This window comes from Podarcis muralis, chromosome 16, assembly GCF_964188315.1.
Source record: "Podarcis muralis chromosome 16, rPodMur119.hap1.1, whole genome shotgun sequence".
Lineage (NCBI taxonomy): Eukaryota > Metazoa > Chordata > Lepidosauria > Squamata > Lacertidae > Podarcis > Podarcis muralis.
This window is the reverse complement of record NC_135670.1, coordinates 42,631,645-42,653,775: the sequence shown is the minus strand read 5'-3', so window position 1 is coordinate 42,653,775 and position 22,131 is coordinate 42,631,645. Positions and strand designations below refer to the sequence as shown.

The window sequence follows — 22,131 nt, the reverse complement described above, 5'->3', positions numbered from 1 at the left end:
TGCAGAGGAGGGCAACCAAGACAACCAAGGGTCTGGAAACTAAGATTGAAGAGAAACACTTGAAGGAGCTGGGGAGGTTTGGCCTGGAAAAGAGGAAACTGAGAGGAGATCTGACAGCCATCTTCCAATATCTTAAGGGCTGTCACATGGAAGAGGGAACAAGCTTGTTTTCTCCTGCTCTGGACGGTAGGACTCGAACCCATGGATTCAAGTTATAAGAAAGGAGATTCCAACTAAACATTGATAAAAACTTTCTGGCAGTAAGGGCTGTTTGGCATTGGAACAGATTCCCATGAGAGGTGGTGGACTCTCCTTCCTTGGAGGTTACTAAGCAGAGGTGGGATGGCCGTCTGCCATGGATGCTTTTGCTGAGATTGCTGCATCACAGGGGGTTGGACTAGATGACCCTTGGTGTCCCTTCCAGTTATAAGTTTCTATGATTCTATGAAATTGATCTGGATTAATGACAGCCATCCACCAGTTTCATATGCAAAACTGCTTCCCACCCCACCCCCTTACTGATTAATATATATAAAAAATACATTAAAGTAGACAAATAATAACTTACAAAAAGGATCAATAAACGTGTCACCTTTATTATATAAACTGTTATCATAATCACATGTTAGAATTTCTTTTGTGAATGAAATAAAATGGTTTCAATCAGTTTTTAATAACCAACAATCAAATGTAGTGCTTGGGGTACAGCTTAGATCAATTCCCCAGATGTTCAGTGTCCAGGGGTTCAGTGCCTGGCACCCAGAAACTCATGGCAAAGGGGAGTCTGGCACCAAGTAACTCATAACATTTCACTTCCTTGCAAGCTAAGGAAAGCTGTTGATTGGCAGAAGACACTGGGCAGAAACAGAAAGAAACAGGGGGATGAGGGGGTCTAAGGGTGAAGTCCTGCTCCTGTCCATCCTAATACTGGACAGTTTATTACAGGATGTTGAGAAGGGTCATTTTTTACTATTAATTGAGAAACAGCAGCCATAGTCTAGGCCAGGAGTGTTTTTCCTTGGTGACACCGCCATGTTGAAAAGTGTGTGTTTGCAAGGTGTTTCCTGTCCTGTCCAGAAATGCACTGTGCTGGATGAAGCCAGCTCTAGATCCTTCCTAAATAAAAAAAATAAAAACCCACTGGAAGATATATTTGAAAAATTAATGTTAAGGGGAACAATTCACATTGTTAAGCAAGGTAGCTAAAGCAACAGGGTCAGGGCCTCCATTGTGACACGTCCCCCTGCTGAGTGACTTGGCTGAGGACTTTGGGAAGAGCAACTATCTGAGGATAGTTCAGGAGAAAGGAGGTGGTTTGTGAGAAGTAATGATGTTTTCCGGCAAAATAAAGATTTCTTCTTCTTGAGTGTAAGTAGGATGTCTAATTCTTTCTGCATTCTGCTTCTTTTGCTCTCCCTCAAGATTTAGAAACATAGGGCAGTAAGGCAGATCTGGAAAAAGCCTAGGTAAAGGTACAGGGACCCCTGACCGTTAGGTCCAGTCGCGGACGACTCTAGGGTTGCGCGCTCATCTCGCTCTATAGGCTGAGGGAGCCGGCGTACAGCTTCCGGGTCATGTGGCCAGGATGACGAAGCCGCTTCTGGCAAAAGCAGAGCAGTGCACGGAAAGGCTGTTTACCTTCCCGACAGAACGGCACCTACCGTATTTTTGGCTCTATAGGACGCACCGGACCATAAGACGCACCGGATTATAGGAGGGGGAGAACAGGGGGGGGGGATTCTCTCCCTCTCTGCTCAGTGTCCCTTCCGCGAAGCGGCAGGAGAAATGGAGCCCCTTCCATTTCTCCTCCCGCTTCGCTGAAGGGGCGCTGCGCAGAGAGGGAAAACTGTGCACCAACCCCTCTCGCTCTCCAGGCTTCAGACGGCTATCCGCAAGCCTTCTGAGTGCAGCGGGAACTCCTGCTGCGCTTGGAAGGCTTGCGGATAGCTGCCTGAAGCCCCCAGAGTGCAGCCTTTGAAGCCTCCACAGAGCAGCGGGGTGAAGGCACCCCGCTGCCCTGCGGAGGCTTTGTGCAGCCATCCCCAAGCTAGAACAGTGAGCCGGAGCACCGCGCAGCGCTCCTTCTGCCTGCTCTGGCTTTGGGCTTAGCTGCGCAGCCTGCATTCACTCCATAGGGCGCACACAAATTTTCCCTTAATTTTTGTTTTTTTTATAATATATTTTTTATTAGCAAACCAATCAAATCACAATAGTTCCAAATTACAAAACCGAATTTTAAATTTTGGTTGGGGGTACCCATGCTTCGAGCTCAGAAAGGGATCCAATCATCTCTTATTTCTGCTGCTTTGATCATTTCCCCTTAATTTTTGGAGGGGGAAAAGTGCGTCCTATAGAGTGAAAAATACGGTATTTATCTACTTCCACTTTCGAACTGCTAGGTGACTTCAGATGGCTATCCGCAAGCCTTCGAAGTACAGCGGGAACTCCTGCTGCGCTCCGAAAGCTTGCGGATAGCTGCCTGAAGCCAACGGGTGCAGCCTTTGAAGCCTCTGCAGAGCAGCGGGGTGAAGGCACCCCGCTGTCCTGCGGAGGCTTTGCGCAGCCATCCCCAAGCTAGAACAGTGAGACGGAGCGCTGCGCAGCGCTCCGCCTCACTGTTCTGGCTTCGGGGACGGCCTTTGAAGCCTTCGCAGGGCAGCAGGGGGCCTTCACCCTGCTGCCCTGCGGAGGCTTTGCGCAGCTAACCCCAAGCTAGAACAGCGAGACGGAGCGCTGTGCAGCGCTCCTTCTGCCTGCTCTGGCTTTGGGCTTAGCTGCGCAGCCTGCATTCACTCCATAGGGCGCACACAAATTTTCCCTTAATTTTTGTTTTTTTTATAATATATTTTTTATTAGCAAACCAATCAAATCACATTAGTTCCAAATTACAAAACCGAATTTTAAATTTTTGTTGGGGGTACCCATGCTTTGAGCTCTTAAAGGGATCCAATCATGTCTTATTTCTGCTGCTTTGATCATTTCCCCTTAATTTTTGGAGGGGGGAAATTGCGTCCTATAGAGCGAAAAATACGGTATTTATCTACTTCGACTTTGTGCTTTCGAACTGCTAGGTTGGCAGGTCTGGGACCGAGCAGCGGGAGCTCACCCCGTCGCGGGGATTCGAACTGCCGACCTTCTGATCAGCAAGCCCTAGGCTCTGTGGCCACCCGTGTCCCTACGGAAAAAGCCTATCGCAGACCAAATCCCCCTCCCAAACCTGGTATGTAAGGGCTTCCGGTTTTTCTGCCCTCCGTTGTGGATGTGCTTCGCGGGTTCTCCGCGCCTAGCAGCTGTTAGAGGGAACTTTGGGGGGCAACGCGGAGGCTACACGACCCCCAAAAAGGCTCTGGGCGTGGCCCAGGGCTGACATTGTCCGGCAGTGTCAAAAAAGGAACCCCTCGAAGTCCACGTCCTAACCAGGAGGTGAGTCGACAGAGAGTACCTAGACGCAAGGACACGAGCAATCCTCAGCAGCAAGCCTCAAAGTCCCAAAGGGTAAGAACGGCAGCTAACAAGGAGAGCTTGAGGAGAAGAGGGTCTGTGAGACTTATTTATACAAACTGAACTGCTCAGAAACAGACCCAAAAGACTAGCACATAAAGAGTAAAGAACGGGAGATTTTATCTTAAACATATTGGAAATCTTTCTCATTATACGTAAGCATAAGCAAAGATTTCTCTAACAAGTGCCAGTAAGAAAAGGAAGACAGATTCAAATTTCACTCTGCAGCAGCAGTAGTAGCCCATTAAAAGAAGCGGAATTCAAGGACTTAACTTGTTTTTTACTTTGAAGTGGCGTGAGCCCAGCGAAAGAGACTGAGTTAAAAGACTTGGATTGTCAGCGCTGTTTGTGGTAAAAGAGTGGAAGTTACTGGAAAACAAAGGTAAAAGAGAAGGCAACACTTTTAATATTGAACTTATATTAAACACTAACCTATAAAGATGGCAAAGATGGCATAGCGTGGTCTAGGAGAAACGGCTGGACTAATTGGAGAATCGGGAAGAGAAGAAAAGTGGCGAAAGGAGGGGCAGAACTGCACAAAAGAGGAAAGGGACTATAAAATTAAAGATGAGCATCTTTAGTTTGAGGAGGTAGTTTGTGAGAAAGGAAATGCGTTTTCTGGTGTAATGAAGAGACTTTCTTCATATAAAGTATAAGTAGGATTCCAAATTCCTTCTGCATTCTGTTTCTTTTACTATCCCTCAAGATTCAGAAACATAGGGAACCAAGTCATGGTTAGATTAGTTTATAAAGATTGGCTGCGTGAGCTGCTGGTCTCCTGCTGTCACGTGCCAAAGATCCATCCCCTGGTCTGTGAGGAGGAGGAGGAAGCGATATTGGAAGAGAAATGGGAGGATGAAGTGATGGTTATGAAGATCAGAAGGAATCTTTAGTGAAGGTGAAAACAATTTATGTAAGACCAAGCGACCAGGGGATGGATGCCACCGATCTATAGATGGGGAGTGTTGATCTTTGTTCTTGAGGAACAGGGAGGCCAGAGAGAATCTGGATCACTGGGATGGGGGGAGGCAGCTCCCTGATTCAAGAAGAGTTCAGGGATGGGATGAGGAAGGGAGGAAGGGAGAATAACGCAAGCCACCTGGAGATCCTTGCAGGAAAGATGGGTCATCAATGTAGTAATCAATGAAAAAATTAAGAATTCTTTCTCTTCATTTCTCTTCATTTCTCTTCATTTCTCTTCATTTCTCTTCATTTCTCTTCATTTCTCTTCATTTCTCTTCATTTCTCTTCATTTCTCTTCATTTCTCTTCCAGGCAGCGATAGCAGTGAGGCCAGCAGCTCCAGTACAGCTCTACCCCACTCCAAGACCCAGTTCTCCCTTCGCCCAAAACCCAAGTATCTAAATAAATAAATAATAGGGATGCGGGTGGCGCTGTGGGTTAAACCACAGAGCCTAGGACTTGCCTATCAGAAGGCTGGCAGTTCGAATCCCCACGACGGAGTGAACTCCCGTTGCTCGGTCCCTGCTCCTGCCAACCTAGCAGTTCGAAAGCACGTCAATGTGCAAGTAGATAAATAGGTACCGCTACGGTGGGAAGGTAAAGGGCGTTTCCGTGCGCTGCTCTGGTTCAGAAGCAGCTTAGTCATGCTGGCCACATGACCCGGAAGCTGTTCATGACCGGTCCGCCAATAAAGCAAGATGAGCGCTGCAACCCCAGAGTCGGCCACGACTGGACCTAATGGTCAGGAGTCCCTTTACCTTGATATATTTCAAAAACACTGAGTCTCCAGTGTGGTCTCTCGTCACAAGGAAACAGACTTTATAAAGAGGCAACCTTTCAAACTTCTTATAAATGGAAACTGGGGAAAGCCCCCTCCAAAAGAATAGACTGTGCCCAGTGACTAGCTGATCCACATGCCTGTTCAGTTGACACTCTAGATGCCTACTCAGTTGTTCTCCAAGGCTGTTGAAAGAGAGAATGGCCAGTGTGGCAGGCTGTGCGAGCTGCTGGCCTCCTGCTGTCGTGCCCCTAAAATCCACCCCCTGGTCTGCGAGGAGGAGGAGGAAGAGATATTGGAAGAGAAATGGAATGAGGAAGTAAGTATAATTAAAGAAAGGGAGAATAGCGTAAGCCACCTGGAGATCCTTGAAGGAAAGATGGGTTGTCAACATAATAAGAAATGGAAAGATTAAAAATATTTTCTCTTCTTCTCTCTTCCGGGCAGCGACAGCAGTGAGGCCAGCAACTCCAGCACAGATCTCCCTCCCCACCAAGACCCAGTCCCCCCCCTTCCCCACAAACCCAAATAGAAAAATAAAATAAAAATAATAATCATCATTATTATTCTAATCAAGTTCCTTTACAAACATGCTATTCTGTGATCATCCTTTTATCCTAGGCGGTGCTTTTTCCTACGTTTGTGAGCATGAGTGGAAATCCTGAGTCTCGCTGCAGGAGTTGACAGTTTGGCTCCTTCCCTTGTTGTTGCTCCTAGATGGAACTGCGCATGTGCGAAGACAAGACAGAGACTTCCAAACTGGATCAATAAACGTGTCACCCGTTGTCTGAAAACCACTGTCCTAATCACATGCCAGATTGTCTTTTTTGAATGAAATAAAATTCTTTCAAATAGTTTTTTAATGTTGGCATTTGTCTGTCTTGAGAAGCAATGGAGTGCGCCTACGGGGGTGAGGTCAAAAGTCAAGCAAGGGTGTCAGCAGTCCCAAAGTGACCTCTCCAGGGAGCAAGACTGGGCAGTGTGTCTGGAGGTCCTGGGCTTCCCAGATGACAAGACTCCCTCTCTTGGCCTTGCAGATGTGTCTCCAAGGAAAGCAGAGTTAGGCACCAGTTGGGCTGCAGGAGATGTCAGAAGGGGTTGTAAACGGCGCCATCCAACCGCCTGAGGGACTCCACTCCAGATTTGTGTAGGCTTTACTCCTTAGCCTTTTCAGCTCCCAAAGATATCCCACAGGCAAATTAGGATCAGAGTTTTCCTTCTCCTCGATGGGCTATCTTTATAGGTGGATGAGCCCCATCTGCTCCTCACTTCCCTCCACAGCATTGCAGAAACCACCTTCTTGACCACTGGGCCCACGCTTGGTCTTGTCCGCGCAATCTGCTGGAGCCTGTCTTGGCACACAGGGGAAGTTCCTGAGCATTTGAGACTCCTTGGCTGGTTTAGGTGGCCTGGTTTAGGTGGCCAGTCAAACCGTTCCCAGGATGTGGCCTCTATCACATGCTGACCGTTTCTAGGAGCAAGAGAACAAACTTTTTATTAAAGAATGGAAATGGTTTAATGAATAGTTACAAACTGTAAACAGATAAGAACATTGGCAGGATTATTGGAATAACCTGCAGTTGAATAACATTGTATATTTAAAGCAGATGCATAAATGAAGAAATTGAGGTAATTTGGATATGCATAAGATATGAAGAATCAATTTAAAGAACTGCAGAAAGAGGGGGAAGGAAGTCAAGTTTTGAAATGTTAAAATGACTGCAAAATTATTGAAATGTATAAACTTGAAAATCATAATTTTTTTTAAAAAAAATATTTCGCCAAAAATCAGACGTCATCCGTCTCACTCCCAACTGGAGCCAAAGGACACAGGCCTGGCCAGGACAGCTTTCCAGTTATAGTTTCTGCGGTGATGAGGCATGTGAGCCTCAACTGTCCTGCATCTACTCCAGCTGAGGAATCACACACCTCCTCCCCAAGCTAGCGAGCCCCACCTGGGCTGTGGGTCCTTGCCTTCTGTCCCTCCCAACTGACAGTTGTTAGTTCTGGAATCCTGAGCTTGAGGGGGGGGGGTACATCCCATTTCGCCCCGTGGGACACTCACCACCCCTTAGCCACCTGCCTTTGGCGCTGCAGCAGTGATGGCTTTGGTCCCTGAAAGAGCATGCAAGATCTCTCCCAAATCTCAATACATATTTTGCTCTCCTAGACATCTTGCAAGACTTCAATGAGATCTCACAAGATCTTGCAGAAAATCTCCAATCTCTTTACCTGCAAGCACACACCTTTAATTTTTTTTTTTTCTTATTTAGTACAAATTTCTCAATCTAACAGATTTGCACATAGGATTCTGTATCACATGAAACGGCACATTTGTTTTGTTCTATTGTTACATTATTTGTGGCCTTCTAACACTTTGGGAGAAGCCTTCTCTCCCTTTTCCCTTAAAAAATGAGGATCTATGCTTTACACTCAGCAGGAAGGCCCATTTAAAAGGAAACATGTAGTTGTTTTGCTGCTGCTTTTTTGTGTTCTCAGGTGTCCAAGTTAGCCTCCTGGCCCTGCTCCTCCACTATACCACAGCAACATCCCCCACTAGGAATCCCTACTTGGGCTTTCATTGGCCATCAGCAATATCCGGTGGAGGCAGGTGGAGAGAAATGCCCCATCTTGCCCATCTTTGGGGTTTCAAGAGGTATAGCCTCTGTGCATGTACAGAATTCATGATTCAGCAAATCTATTAGACCATTGAAAGAGTTATTTCCTCTGATTAAATTACCAAAGGAAGAAAGCAGGATTGGCTTTTCTCCCCAGGGACACAAGGAAGGGGAAAGTGTATGTTTAAGAAATCAAATTCCCCAAGGGCTGAAACTCTGTTCAGCCAGTTAAAAAACCCAAATTCTCTCAGGAGAGTGCTTCACATCTGGCGGGCAGGGCTTGTGTGCTTTGCTCATGATCCCTTGGATGTCCTGAGGCTGATAGAGCAGCAGCCGTAAGTCTTGGGGCTCTGGGAGTGAGACATTGTCCTCAGAAGGCAAAGAGTAACTAAGGTTCCCTTTTCTCTCCCTTGGAGGTGCTGAACAAGGAGATGGCCAGTTCAGGGCCTCCATGGGAGAGAAAAGGGGGGCCAGCACTTGTGCTCAAAGGAGCTTTCATACGCGGTCATCCTGCCCCACACTCACATTCCAAAATATCTGCATGCTCACCTATCCAAGAGGTGGTTGGTGTTGGGCTGGGGGGTCCCAGAAGGCAGAATAAGTTGAGAAGCAAAGCCCAAGAAGTTTGAGGCATCCTCTTCTCATCCACCCAAACCCAATCTAAACAGCTGTGCTCCAGAACCAGCTCCTGCCTTCAGTTCTGTTCAGTTCAGAATGTCAGTTAAGAGGAACCACTTGTATTTTCTTGATTCTTGCCTGAGGTCATAATGGGCATGCACACTGGTATCTGTTTACCTGTAAGCACACACCTTTAGTTTATCTTTTTAAAAATAACAATAAAATACTAGTTTCTCAGTCTTCCAGCTTTGCACAAAACAGCAGCCGTTTTGTGATCCATGGCAGTGAAAACCTCACGTTTTATGGCGCACCCCCCCAAAAATGAGGCTTCAGTGCCCTAACCCACAGGGTCACGATTTCTCCAAAGGTCCAATGTCATCTGATTCACTCCAAAGCAGCACCAAACACCCAGAGAATGCCCCCTGCAACATTGGGGGGGGGGGCTTTGAAAGCACTACATTTCCCATTGTTAGAGTGGCATACGAAGGATGAACAACTTAAATCAGTGATGATAGATTGGGCAAGACATGTAGGACATAACATCATGTTTGAGGATTGGGAAAGATTGTGGAAGAAAGGGGTGAAGTTCACTGCATGTACTGTACTAAAGGAAAACATAATGAAAATGATGTATAGATGGTATCTGACCCCTGTTAAATTAGCAAAGATTTATCATAACTGTGATAACCATTGCTGGAAATGTAAAGAAAACGAAGGTACTTTCTTTCTATCATATGTGGTAGACCTGCCCCAAGGTGAAAGACTTCTGGGAAAAGATTTATCATGAATTGAAAAAAATGTTGAAATATACATTTATAAAGAAACCAGAGGCCTTTCTTCTTGGAATAACAGGTTTGGAATTGCCCCCAAAAGATGTTAAATTATACACTGGGCAACAATTTTTTACCTTTTGAATGTTGTCTAGATTTCTACAATTGATTTAGGGTCTTTTTGCACTGCTGAATCAGGAAATGGCATCCGTTTCTCTCCTTCAGGTCAGGTTGTTGTGCTATGTTGATTTGTAAAAAATCAGATCTTGTGACAAAATCGATTACATTTTGTGGCATTATCAGCTGATTTTTGTCAACACATATCATCCTAAATATATTTTTAAGAGAAAATAATGTTTTTCCAAGAACATATAATGATTACCTGATAGAAACATCGATTACTGTAAACTGAATGGTGGGCATTGAAAAAGTTAAGTACACATAAATTGCATGTTGCTTCACCATTTTTCAAACTTCAGGGCTTGAACTTCCATTTCTTGGAACTCCTGGAATGCTCAGCAGCAGGGAGGTCTCTCTTCAGAGTCCAACAGTAGTCAGCCATCCTGACTGCGTCCCAGCGACCCTGATACCTGGTCTCCATCTCTTTCATGTCCTGATGGAATCTCTCCCCCTGCTCGTCACTCATTGAACCCAGGTTCTCAGGAAACCGGTTCATATGTGAAAATAGGTAGTGCATCTTGACGCTCATGTTGCAGCCAAGGTTTCTGAAAGCAGTCAGCATGTTGTTGACAAGTTCTGCATAGTTTCTGACCTTATTGTTGCTTAGAAAGTTCTTCACTACCAGAACAAATGCCTTCCACGCTTCCAGTTCCATTTCGTTCATTGAGTTTCTGAACTCTGGATCTCTGATGAGCTGACGGATCTGAGGACCGTCAAAGATGCCAGCTTTCAACTTCTCCATGGTCAATCCTACCACAAGTGAAGCAGTCACCATCCTTGTCCAGAGCCTTTGGTGAACTGCTTGATTAAGCCGAGCTTGATGTGCAGCGGTGGGAAGAGTATTCTGTCTCTGTCCACCAGGGGGTCGTTGATGACGTTCCTTTCTTTGCAAGGCACCAATTCCTCCCGCACAGGCCAGTCCTTCTTCGTGTAATGCTGAGCACGGTCCCTACTATCCCACATGCACAGAAAACATGGGTACTTGTTGAAGCCAGACTGTTGTCCCAACAAAAAGTTCACCATCTTCAGGTCAACACAAATAAACCACTTATGCTGACCATAACCAATTTTCTCCAGCACATACTTCACTGCTTCATAGTTCTCCTTCAGTGTAGTCGAGTGAGCCAGGGGTATAGAGGCAAACTGGTTGCTGTTGTGTAGCAGAACACATTTCAGTGATCGCTTGCTGCTGTCACAGAACAGTCTCCAATCTTTGGTTTCATACTGTGGCACTCCAAGCTTGAGCAGAAGCTGCGCAATATCTGCACAGTACACCAAGTCCTTGTCTTCTGAGAAGAAACGGAGGTACTCTTGATGCCTGTTGCGGAAGAAGCTGATGTCAGAGAGGAGTTTTTCCCCCTTCAATCTGGTTGCCAACAGTTCGGCAGAGTCCTTTGACAAGCTGAGGTCGCGAAGTAGATAATTCAACTCCTTTTGGGAAAATGGATGTGGAGCATCATCTTCAAGAACCACTTCTTCTTCATGTCCTTCAGCAGTGGAGGCATCTTCCTCACTAATGTCAGGAAGTTCTCCGAAGACAGGCACTGGAATTTCATCACAATGGGGCAGGACTCTTGAGGAGGAGGAGAAAGGGGAGGGAACTGGAAGGGGAATATATGCTCTGCGCAAATGGCTGTGAACTCATGCTTGTTTTGTGAATCTATCACACTTGCTCCTTCTGCCACCCCGGATGGCAGAATAAAGCTTTTCTCTGAAACTATTCCTTGAGTGTCTGTTGACTCCCATTTCCCTGTCCCGGGCGCAAAGCTCTTCTCATCCGAGGCTAAAAAGGCTACAAGCAGAGTCTGTAACCTGAAGTGTATGTTAACCCGAGGTACCACTGTATCATTGAATTTGTCCATGGCAAGTCTGCGTTTATCTGCAGGTTGTTCATATGTGGTGAGTTTGTAGAAGTCTTCAATCCAATCATAGAAGGGAGACGCATTTTTATTTTAACAGCTCACCAGTATCAGTCTTTTTACTGTGGTAAGGGCACAGAGAGTCCACTTGTATTGCCCCTTTGTCAGGTTCCATGTGCTGGGTGTATAATTCGAAAGGATATTTTGCTCGGTAAAGGTACATTTGGCCTCAGCGATGGGAGTCCAGCAAGGAATCATTTAGCTAGTGCAATGGAGGAGGAAGAGGTTGAAAATGCAAGACTTACTGGCACCTGTAGCAGCAGCAGCAGCTGGAGCATGGCCTGCAGTGCCACCTGGTGGCCCACCTCGGAACTTCCATGCCCATCCCAGATTTAAAGCTTTAGGCATGTGTTTCACACACACACACACACACACACACACACACACACAGACAAAAATAATAATTCACAAGCAGGAAATATCCCAAACAGCTCTTCCCCTGAAATATACTCGGAGTCGAGAGTGGATTTCATGCTCTGTATTTGTTGTGACGTGGGGTTTGTGATTTCAGCTCTCTTGACATAATATGCTGGAGACAGTTCTCTAGTAACACTTCTTTATTACAGCAAACAAGACTAAGACCTGAGGAGGGGATAGCTACATATATAGGGACAGAGAACTAGCTATAAAGGATACATTTTGGAGGGAACAATATCAGGCAATCACAGTCCTGCCTTTTGGAGGAAACCAATAAGACAGAGGATCCAAATACAGCAGCTTAAATGAACCAATAGTAGCTGTACCCTCTGGAACCAAAAGGCAGTTACTTTACCCTAATGCACATACAGACAATAATACTACAGATATAAAATCCTTTGACTCAATACACAACACCCCTCCCCCCCTAGTGAGCACAGCAGACGTAATCTCTCAGGTACTGTGGGGTCCTACAACTTCTACTTGATCTCCTGACAACAGGTGTTGCCGGTTCTGGATTGGGTGTTACCTGTGGTAGGGGGGCCGCTATAGGGGTTTCGTCAGGAACAGATGGAGTCCCAGACATCTCAGGGTCCCCTACCTGTACCTCGTCATCCTGAGGACTAGCAGACCCTGGTTCATTTGCTGAAGCCCCTGGTGACTGCGCCTCTGGGCCATTTTCACTCTGGTCTTGCAGTTCTGCGTCGTTAGCCAGGGATGAATTATCTGACTCCTCCCTGCTGAGCGCCCGGCGCCTCAGCTGATCTATATGTCTCTTCCAAACTTGCCCATTTTCCAAGGTCACATAATAGGACACAGGTCCACTAGTCCGGGTGACCACACCAGCCACCCACCGCGAACCTCGTGAATAGTTCCTCACCCAGACCAGGTCTTCAGGGGCGAGATACCTTGTTGTGTCAGTCTCAGCCTGGGGGGTTGCTCTTGAATTACGGTTTGGCATTTTATCCGGGTGGACATAATCCAGCACCGTTACCAGTCTTCTACCCAAGAGCAGCTCAGCTGGCGATTTGCCCGTCGCAGTGCACGGCGTCGCATGCTGCAAAAATAACATTCGTGCGATGCGAGCTGACCAGTTACCCTCCATTAAGCGCACAATGGATTCTTTGGCTGTTCTTACCATGCGCTCAGCCTGCCCATTGGAGGATGGGTGAAAGGGCGCGGATGTGACCCCTCTTATGAAGTTATCAGCCAAGAATGCCCTGAATTCTTGGGATACAAAAGCTGCCCCATTATCTGATACAATGGTCTCAGGTAACCCGTGGGTTGCAAACAGCTGCCTCAACACCTTGATTACGGCAGCTGATGCCATGCTAGGGACCATCGCCACTTCTAACCATTTGGAATATGCATCGACGATAACCAAAAAGACCTTCCCCTGGAATGGCCCAGCAAAATCTAAGTGCAGCCGGCTCCAGGGAGATCTGGACTGCTCCCACCAGTGAACTGGTGCTCTGGCCACTTCTGGCCGCACCTCTTGGCATGCCTTGCATGTTCGTACCCATTGTTCTATGTTCTGGTCCATTCCAGGCCACCACACATAACATCGGGCTAGCAACCTCATCCTGACCATTCCCGGGTGTCCCATGTGAAGCGTCTCAAGAACCCTGTTTCTCAGTGGTGCTGGGATGATCACCCTATCTCCCCACAGGAGACAACCCTTATGCATGGACAACTCGTGCTGCCTTGTCGCATAAGGCCTGAATTTGTCTTCATGCGGACCACCTGGCCACCCCCTCCCCACCCAAGTGAGGACACGGGAGAGAACAGCATCTTTCCTCATTTTCTCAGCTATATCAGTAGCCGTTACAGGAGCCCCCGGAAGTGTTTCCAGCATCATTATGTGCTCCGCTGGAGCAGGATCCTCATTGCTCCCGCCAGGAAGTGGCAATCGACTCAGCGCATCAGCGTGGCACAACCGTTTCCCCGGCACATGGGTCAAGGTGTACTGGAACCCGTTCAGGAATATAGACCAACGCAACATTCTGGGGGAGAGAATTTGTGGCGTTTGCTTGTTCGGGTTGAACAACCCTAACAGTGGTTTGTGGTCCGTTTCAATGGAGAAATGGCGACCGTACACATAATCATGGAACTTTTTGATTCCTGCCACAATTGCAAGCGCCTCTTTGTCAATTTGAGCATAGTTGCGCTCCGTGGGCGACAACGTACGGGAATAGAAAGAGATGGGCTTTTCCGACCCATCCGGTTCCCTATGACTCAGCACCGCCCCCAGGCCGTATTGAGAGGCATCACATGCCAGGACCAGCGGCTTCGACTCATCATAATGAGCAAGGACGCTCCTGCTACTCAGCATTCCTCGCAAGGAGTCAAAAGCCTTCTGCTGCCCCTGCCCCCATCGCCACACATTCTTTTTCTGCAGCAGTCTATGTAATGGTTCAGCTACTGAAGCTTTCTGGGGTAAGAATGAATGATAAAAGTTAATAAGTCCCAGGAATGACTGCAACTCCGTCTTGTTCTGTGGTCGTGGTGCCTCGATGATGGCCTTAATCTTAGCCATCATGATGACCTTAATCTTAGCCATCATGATGGCCTTAATCTTAGTGGGGTGGACGCCTGATGCATCAATTTTAAACCCCAAGAAATCCACAGTTGGCACCCCAAAACTGCATTTTTCCTTTTTCAGTTGCAACCCCACCTCCTTGAACTTGAGCAACACTGCACGGACACGCGCAACCAGTTCCTGTGGGTCTTTTCCAGCAATCAAAACGTCATCAAAAAATGGCAAGACCCCCGGCAGACCTCTTAACAGGCGTTCCATGAGCCCTTGAAAAATCCCTGGGGCCACACAAACTCCAAATTGTAATCTGTTAACTCTGAACGCCCCTTTATGTGTGACAATAGTCTGTGCTTCCGCTGATTGTGGGGTTACTGGCAGCTGTTGGTAAGCTTGTGCCAGGTCAATTTTGGCGAACACCTTGCCCCCAGCCAGTTTAGCCAACAGATGTGATACGACTGGAATGGGGTATGAGTTTCCCCTGAGTGCCTTATTGATAGTACATTTGTAATCTGCACAGATCCTGACTTCCCCGTTTGCTTTAAGGGGCGTGACGATTGGAGTCTCCCACTTAGCAGAGTCCACGGGTGAGAGAACTCCCTGCTTGACCAATTTATCCAGCTCTGCTTCGATCTTGGGTTGCAGTGCAAATGGCACTCGCCTTGGTTTGAGTCGGATTGGGGCCACCCCAGGGTCCAATTCGAAGTCAACTGGGGGCCCTTTATAACAACCCAGTTTTCCATTAAAGAGACCAGCAAATTCTTTGCATGATGCCTCGCTCATCTCAGGGCAGGTTTGGATTGAATTAAGCCCTGATATACTCAGTCCCAGGGCGGGGAACCAGTCAGTGCCCAGGAGACTGGGGCGACTGCCCTTCGCAATCACCAGTTTGAGTACCGCCTGTTTGTCCCGGAACTGTACTCTCACGGCACACATTCCCATGACCTGGATGCGGCCCGCTGAGTATGACTGCAAAGTTGCCGGGAAGGGCTCCAGAGGGGGCAACTTACCCCTGGGGAAGAATGTCCTCGCGGTCTGGTCCGACACGATAGTGAATCCAGATCCGGAGTCCACCTCCATGTCTCACAGCTGACCCTCAATCTTCACCTTGACGTGTGCCTTGCCTTGCGCTGGAAGCTGCACGACCCTCCCGTTGATCTCCGTTACGTAGTGGCAGTCCTTTAGAACATGGTTTGCTGTGGGCGGTCTGCGATGCTCCAGTCTAGGTGCTCCTGTCGCTCCCAACGCCGCCAATCTACAGACCCTGGCGATGTGACCTGTCTTCCCGCACGTCCGGCACATAGCATCCCGGAAACGACAACTCTTCCGCTCATGGTTTCCGCCACAACCAGGGCACCTGCCTCGGTGATCTTTGTGCACTGTGCAGGCCTGACGCACTGACTCTACCCCACGGACTGGGCTCTGGCTCGGAGTAGCCTCTAGCTCGTCCATGGCATGCGCAACTTCTATCTGTGGCTTAGGGGCCTTGCGACTGGCATCAAGCTCCTCTCTTTCATAATTCTCCGTGGCGGTGGCCTCCTTCAAGGCTGAAGCAAGGGTAACCTCTTCTTTAGCCACGATGCGTCTTCTGGCTTTCTTGCTGCTCAGACCACCGATAAACCGATCCAGGAGAGTCTCTTCCAGATCTTGGAAGTCGCAGTGCTGAGCGAGCTTCCGCAGTTCAGCTAGAAATGCAGATACAGACTCCCCAGCACGCTGCTGCCTCTTATGAAACTCCATCCGCCGGGCCATCTTGGTCTCAGTAGGCGCCAAATGGCTTGTTAGGCAGGCAAGAATATCTTTGAGAGATGTCTCACTTAGCTTCGCTGGAGCAAGCAATGCCTTGGCCAGCTTGAAGGTCTCAGGCCCACAGTAGCTCAGGAATGTGGCCCTTCTTTTGCTGGCATCGGTGATCCCTTGAGCCACTGCGAAGAACTCGAAGCGTTCGACGTAGTCTTCCCACGTGTAGGGCTCTGATGGCTGGAAGGGCTCCAATACCCTTGGACTCTCCATGGTCCTGTGGGCAGGGTCGTCTTCTCAGCTGGCCAGTGAGTCTTGTTCTTAGCTACAATCCGGACTCTGAGGCAGGGCTGCGTTTAACCGCTCCTCAGCATTCCGGATCCCACCTTCGTCGCCAGTTGTTGTGACGTGGGGTTTGTGATTTCAGCTCTCTTGACATAATATGCTGGAGACAGTTCTCTAGTAACACTTCTTTATTACAGCAAACAAGACTAAGACCTGAGGAGGGGAGAGCTACATATATAGGGACAGAGAACTAGCTAGAAAGGATACATTTAGGAGGGAACAATATCAGGCAATCACAGTCCTGCCTTTTGGAGGAAACCAATAAGACAGAGGATCCAAATACAGCAGCTTAAATGAACCAATAGTAGCTGTACCCTCTGGAACCAAAAGGCAGTTACTTTACCCTAATGCACATACAGACAATAATACTACAGATATAAAATCCTTTGACTCAATACACAACAGTATTCAGCTCACAGTAGCGAGGAATGAAAGTTCCCCCACAATATCTGCTTTATATACATTATTTACACAATGGGCTGCACGTGATTGGCTAATTCTGGGATTCTCCTGTAGGCCAATCATGTTGTGGATTCACTTCCACCTGGAGCTGGATTGGGTGGCTCCTGCGGACCAATCAGACTGCTGCATGTTGGATCCTATTCAACTCAGTACATAACATCCCCACAAACCACCCCCAAATTCCCCAGCATAGGAATAGTGTGAGTGGAGGCTGGGTGCACCACATTGGAGACCCCAGGCGGAGTAGTAGAGGAATCTCATCCTTTACTTCCACACAAGGGTGACAGGCCAAATCATCTGTCAGGATAGATATGGTGGCCACGATTTCGCTGAAAACCCGATGTCTTAGGATTCACAACAAAGCAACGGCAAACACCTGCTAAAGACCCCCTGAAATGTTTGGCAGCGAAAACCCCACATTTCATGGCACCCCCAAAAATGAGCCTTTGGTGCCCTAACTCACAGGATCCCAATTTCTCCAGAAGTCAGACGTTGTCCAATTCACTCCAAAGCGGCGCCAAACACCCAGAGAATGCCCCCTGCAAGGTTTGGGGGTGAAAACACTACGTTTCACATCGCCCCACAAAATGAGCCATCGACGCCGTAACCCACATGGTTGTCAGGGGCTGGACTGAGGAGGAATGGTGGGAGCCCCCCCCTCTCGAGGACCTGCTCCACAACTCCAATTTATAAAGATTATAATCCAAGTTAACGAGATCTTCTTGCAATTAGAGGTCAAGAGATATGTAAAAGTCAGTGCTTTATATGATTCAGCCACATGGTGGAGCAATACACAAAGATTAAAGAAGCCATGATAGCCAGTTCTGAAAAGCTGGGATGGTTTGTGTCTTCAAAGGCATGGCAGCGTGGCTTGAAGTTAATGACTTGTAACACCTCACAGTCATCATCATCATATAATAATAATAATAATAATAATAATAATAATAATAATAATAATAATAATAATAATTTATTATTATTATTTATACCCAGCCACTCTGGGCGGCTTCCAACAAAATATTAAAATAAAATAGTTTGTCAAACATTCAAAGCTTCCCAGAACAGGGCTGCCTTCAGATGTCTTCTAAATGTCAGGTAGCTGTTTATCTCTCTGACATCTGGTGGGAGGGGGTTCCACAGGGCAGGCACCACTACCCTGTAACTTGGCTTCTCGTAGGGAGGGAACCGCCAAAAGGCCCTCAGCGCTGGACCTCAGTGTCCAGGCAGAATGATGGGGGTTGAGGCGCTCCTTCAGGTATACTGGGCCTTTGAGGCCGTTTAGGGCTTTAAAGGTGAGCACCAACACTTTGAATTGTGCCCGGAAACATACTGAGAGCCAATGTAGGTCTTGGGGGCCACTCCCAGTCACCAGTCTAGCTGCCGCATTCTGGATTAGTTGTAGTTTCCGGGTCACCTTCAAAGGTAGCCCCACGTAGAGCGCATTGCAGTAGTCCAAGCAGGAGATAACCAGAGCATGCACCCCTCTGGCGAGGCAATCCGCAGGCAGATAGGGTCTCAGCCTGCGTACTAGATGAAGCTGGTCAACAGCTGCCCTGGACACAGAATTGACCTGCGCCTCCATGGACACCATGAACTGAAAGGTCCCGGGGGTGTTACCCTGAGCCTCAGTCACAAGGAATGTGCAGCAGCAGAAAATGGTAATGCTGTTCTAGATTGCATCTATGGAAGTCCAGGGTCCTGATGAAACAAAGTCCAAGTCCTACTCTCTCCTACCTTGGTCAGGCCACCCCTGGAGTCCTGTGTCCAGTTCTGGGCACCATCCTTTAAGAAGGATGTTGACAAGCTGGAATGTGTGCAGAGGAGGGCAACCAAGACAACCAAGGGTCTGGAAACTAAGATTGAAGAGAAACACTGGAAGGAGCTGGGGAGGTTTGGCCTGGAAAAGAGGAAACTGAGAGGAGATCTGACAGCCATCTTCCAATATCTTAAGGGCTGTCACATGGAAGAGGGAACAAGCTTCTTTTCTCCTGCTCTAGACGGTAGGACTCGAACCCATGGATTCAAGTTATAAGGAAGGAGATTCCAACTAAACATTCATAAAAACTTTCTGACAGTAAGGGCAGTTTGGCATTGGAACAGATTCCCATGAGAGGTGGTGGACTCTCCTTCCTTGGAGGTTACTAAGCAGAGGTTGGATGGCCGTCTGCCATGGATGCTTTTGCTGAGATTGCTGCATCACAGGGGGTTGGACTAGATGACCCTTGGTGTCCCTTCCAGCTATAAGTTTCTATGATTCTATGAAATTGATCTGGATTAATGACAGCCATCCACCAGTTTCATATGCAAAACTGCTTCCCACCCCACCCCCTTACTGATTAATATATATAAAAAATACATTAAAGTAGACAAATAATAACTTACAAAAAGGATCAATAAACGTGTCACCTTTATTATATAAACTGTTATCATAATCACATGTCAAAATTTCTTTTGTGAATGAAATAAAATGGTTTCAATCAGTTTTTAATAACCAACAATCAAATGTAGTGCTTGGGGTACAGCTTAGATCAATTCCCCAGATGTTCAGTGTCCAGGGGTTCAGTGCCTGGCACCCAGAAACTCATGGCAAAGGGGAGTCTGGCACCAAGTAACTCATAACATTTCACTTCCTTGCAAGCTAAGGAAAGCTGTTGATTGGCAGAAGACACTGGGCAGAAACAGAAAGAAACAGGGGGATGAGGGGGTCTAAGGGTGAAGTCCTGCTCCTGTCCATCCTAATACTGGACAGTTTATTACAGGATGTTGAGAAGGGTCATTTTTTACTATGAATTGAGAAACAGCAGCCATAGTCTAGGCCAGGAGTGTTTTTCCTTGGTGACACCGCCATGTTGAAAAGTGTGTGTTTGCAAGGTGTTTCCTGTCCTGTCCAGAAATGCACTGTGCTGGATGAAGCCAGCTCTAGATCCTTCCTAAATAAAAAAAATAAAAAACCCACTGGAAGATATATTTGAAAAATTAATGTTAAGGGGAACAATTCACATTGTTAAGCAAGGTAGCTAAAGCAACAGGGTCAGGGCCTCCATTGTGACACGTCCCCCTGCTGAGTGACTTGGCTGAGGACTTTGGGAAGAGCAACTATTTGAGGATAGTTCAGGAGAAAGGAGGTGGTTTGTGAGAAGTAATGATGTTTTCCGGCAAAATAAAGATTTCTTCTTCTTGAGTGTAAGTAGGATGTCTAATTCTTTCTGCATTCTGCTTCTTTTGCTCTCCCTCAAGATTTAGAAACATAGGGCAGTAAGGCAGATCTGGAAAAAGCCTAGGTAAAGGTACAGGTACCCCTGACCGTTAGGTCCAGTCGCGGACGACTCTAGGGTTGCGCGCTCATCTCGCTCTATAGGCTGAGGGAGCCGGCGTACAGCTTCCGGGTCATGTGGCCAGGATGACGAAGCCGCTTCTGGCAAAAGCAGAGCAGTGCACGGAAAGGCTGTTTACCTTCCCGACAGAACGGCACCTACCGTATTTTCCGCTCTATAGGACGCACCGGACCATAAGACGCACCGGATTATAGGAGGGGGAGAACAGGGGGGGGGATTCTCTCCCTCTCTGCTCAGTGTCCCTTCAGCGAAGTGGCAGGAGAAACGGAGCCCCTTCGATTTCTCCTCCCGCTTCACTGAAGGGGCGCTGCGCAGAGAGGGAAAACTGTGCACCGACCCCTCTCGCTCTCCAGGCTTCAGGCGGCTATCAGCAAGCCTTCTGAGTGCAGCGGGAACTCCTGCTGCGCTTGGAAGGCTTACGGATAGCTGCCTGAAGCCCCCAGAGCACAGCCTTTGAAGCCTCCGCAGAGCAGCGGGCTGAAGGCACCCCGCTGCCCTGCGGAGACTTTGTGCAGCCATCCCCAAGCTAGAACAGTGAGACGGAGCACCGCGCAATGAGCTCCGCCTCACTGTTCTGGCTTCGGGGACGGCCTTTGAAGCCTCCGCAGGGCGGCAGGGTGCCTTCACCCCGCTGCCCTGCGGAGGCTTTGCGCAGCTAACCCCAAGCTAGAACAGCGAGACGGAGCGCTGCGCAGCGATCCTTCTGCCTGCTCTGGCTTTGGGCTTAGCTGCGCAGCCTGCATTCACTCCATAGGGCGCACACAAATTTTCCCTTAATTTTTGTTTTTTTTATACTATATTTTTTATTAGCAAACCAATCAAATCACATTAGTTCCAAATTACAAAACCGAATTTTAAATTTTGGTTGGGGGTACCCATGCTTCGAGCTCAGAAAGGGATCCAATCATCTCTTATTTCTGCTGCTTTGATCATTTCCCCTTAATTTTTGGAGGGGGAAAAGTGCGTCCTATAGAGTGAAAAATACGGTATTTATCTACTTCCACTTTCGAACTGCTAGGTGACTTCAGATGGCTATCCGCAAGCCTTCGAAGTACAGCGGGAACTCCTGCTGCGCTTCGAAAGCTTGCGGATAGCTGCCTGAAGCCAACGGGTGCAGCCTTTGAAGCCTCTGCAGAGCAGCGGGGTGAAGGCACCCCACTGTCCTGCGGAGGCTTTGCGCAGCCATCCCCAAGCTAGAACAGTGAGACGGAGCGCTGCGCAGCGCTCCGCCTCACTGTTCTGGCTTCGGGGACGGCCTTTGAAGCCTTCGCAGGGCAGCAGGGGGGCTTCACCCTGCTGCCCTGCGGAGGCTTTGCGCAGCTAACCCCAAGCTAGAACAGCGAGACGGAGCGCTGCGCAGCGCTCCTTCTGCCTGCTCTGGCTTTGGGCTTAGCTGCGCAGCCTGCATTCACTCCATAGGGCGCACACATATTTTCCCTTAATTTTTGTTTTTTTTATAATATATTTTTTATTAGCAAACCAATCAAATCACATTAGTTCCAAATTACAAAACCGAATTTTAAATTTTTGTTGGGGTTACCCATGCTTTGAGCTCTTAAAGGGATCCAATCATCTCTTATTTCTGCTGCTTTGATTATTTCCCCTTAATTTTTGGAGGGGGGAAATTGCGTCCTATAGAGCGAAAAATACGGTATTTATCTACTTCCACTTTGTGCTTTCGAACTGCTAGGTTGGCAGGTGCTGGGACCGAGCAGCGGGAGCTCACCCCGTCGCGGGGATTTGAACTGCCGACCTTCTGATCAGCCAGCCCTAGGCTCTGTGGCCACCCGTGTCCCTACAGAAAAAGCCTATCGCAGACCAAATCCCCCTTCCAAACCTGGTATGTAAGGGCTTCCGCTTTTTCCGCCCTCCGTTGTGGATGTGCTTCGCGGGTTCTCCGCGCCTAGCAGCTGTTAGAGGGAACTTTGGGGGGCAACGCGGAGGCTACACGAC

At 48.0% G+C, this 22,131-nt stretch overlaps 2 protein-coding genes across 2 annotated transcripts in view; both read right to left on the bottom strand.

The window, feature by feature from the left end:
* The window catches only part of LOC114589913 (small ribosomal subunit protein uS14m-like), a 171,211-nt gene that overhangs the window by 44,583 nt on the left and 104,497 nt on the right, over positions 1–22,131 (bottom strand). The window lies entirely within an intron of this gene.
* LOC144325856 (uncharacterized) lies at positions 15,380–16,555 on the bottom strand. Its single transcript, XM_077920608.1, has one exon. It carries the CDS (start codon positions 16,307–16,309, stop codon positions 15,380–15,382), a length of 930 nt encoding a protein of 309 aa, XP_077776734.1. The 5' UTR covers positions 16,310–16,555.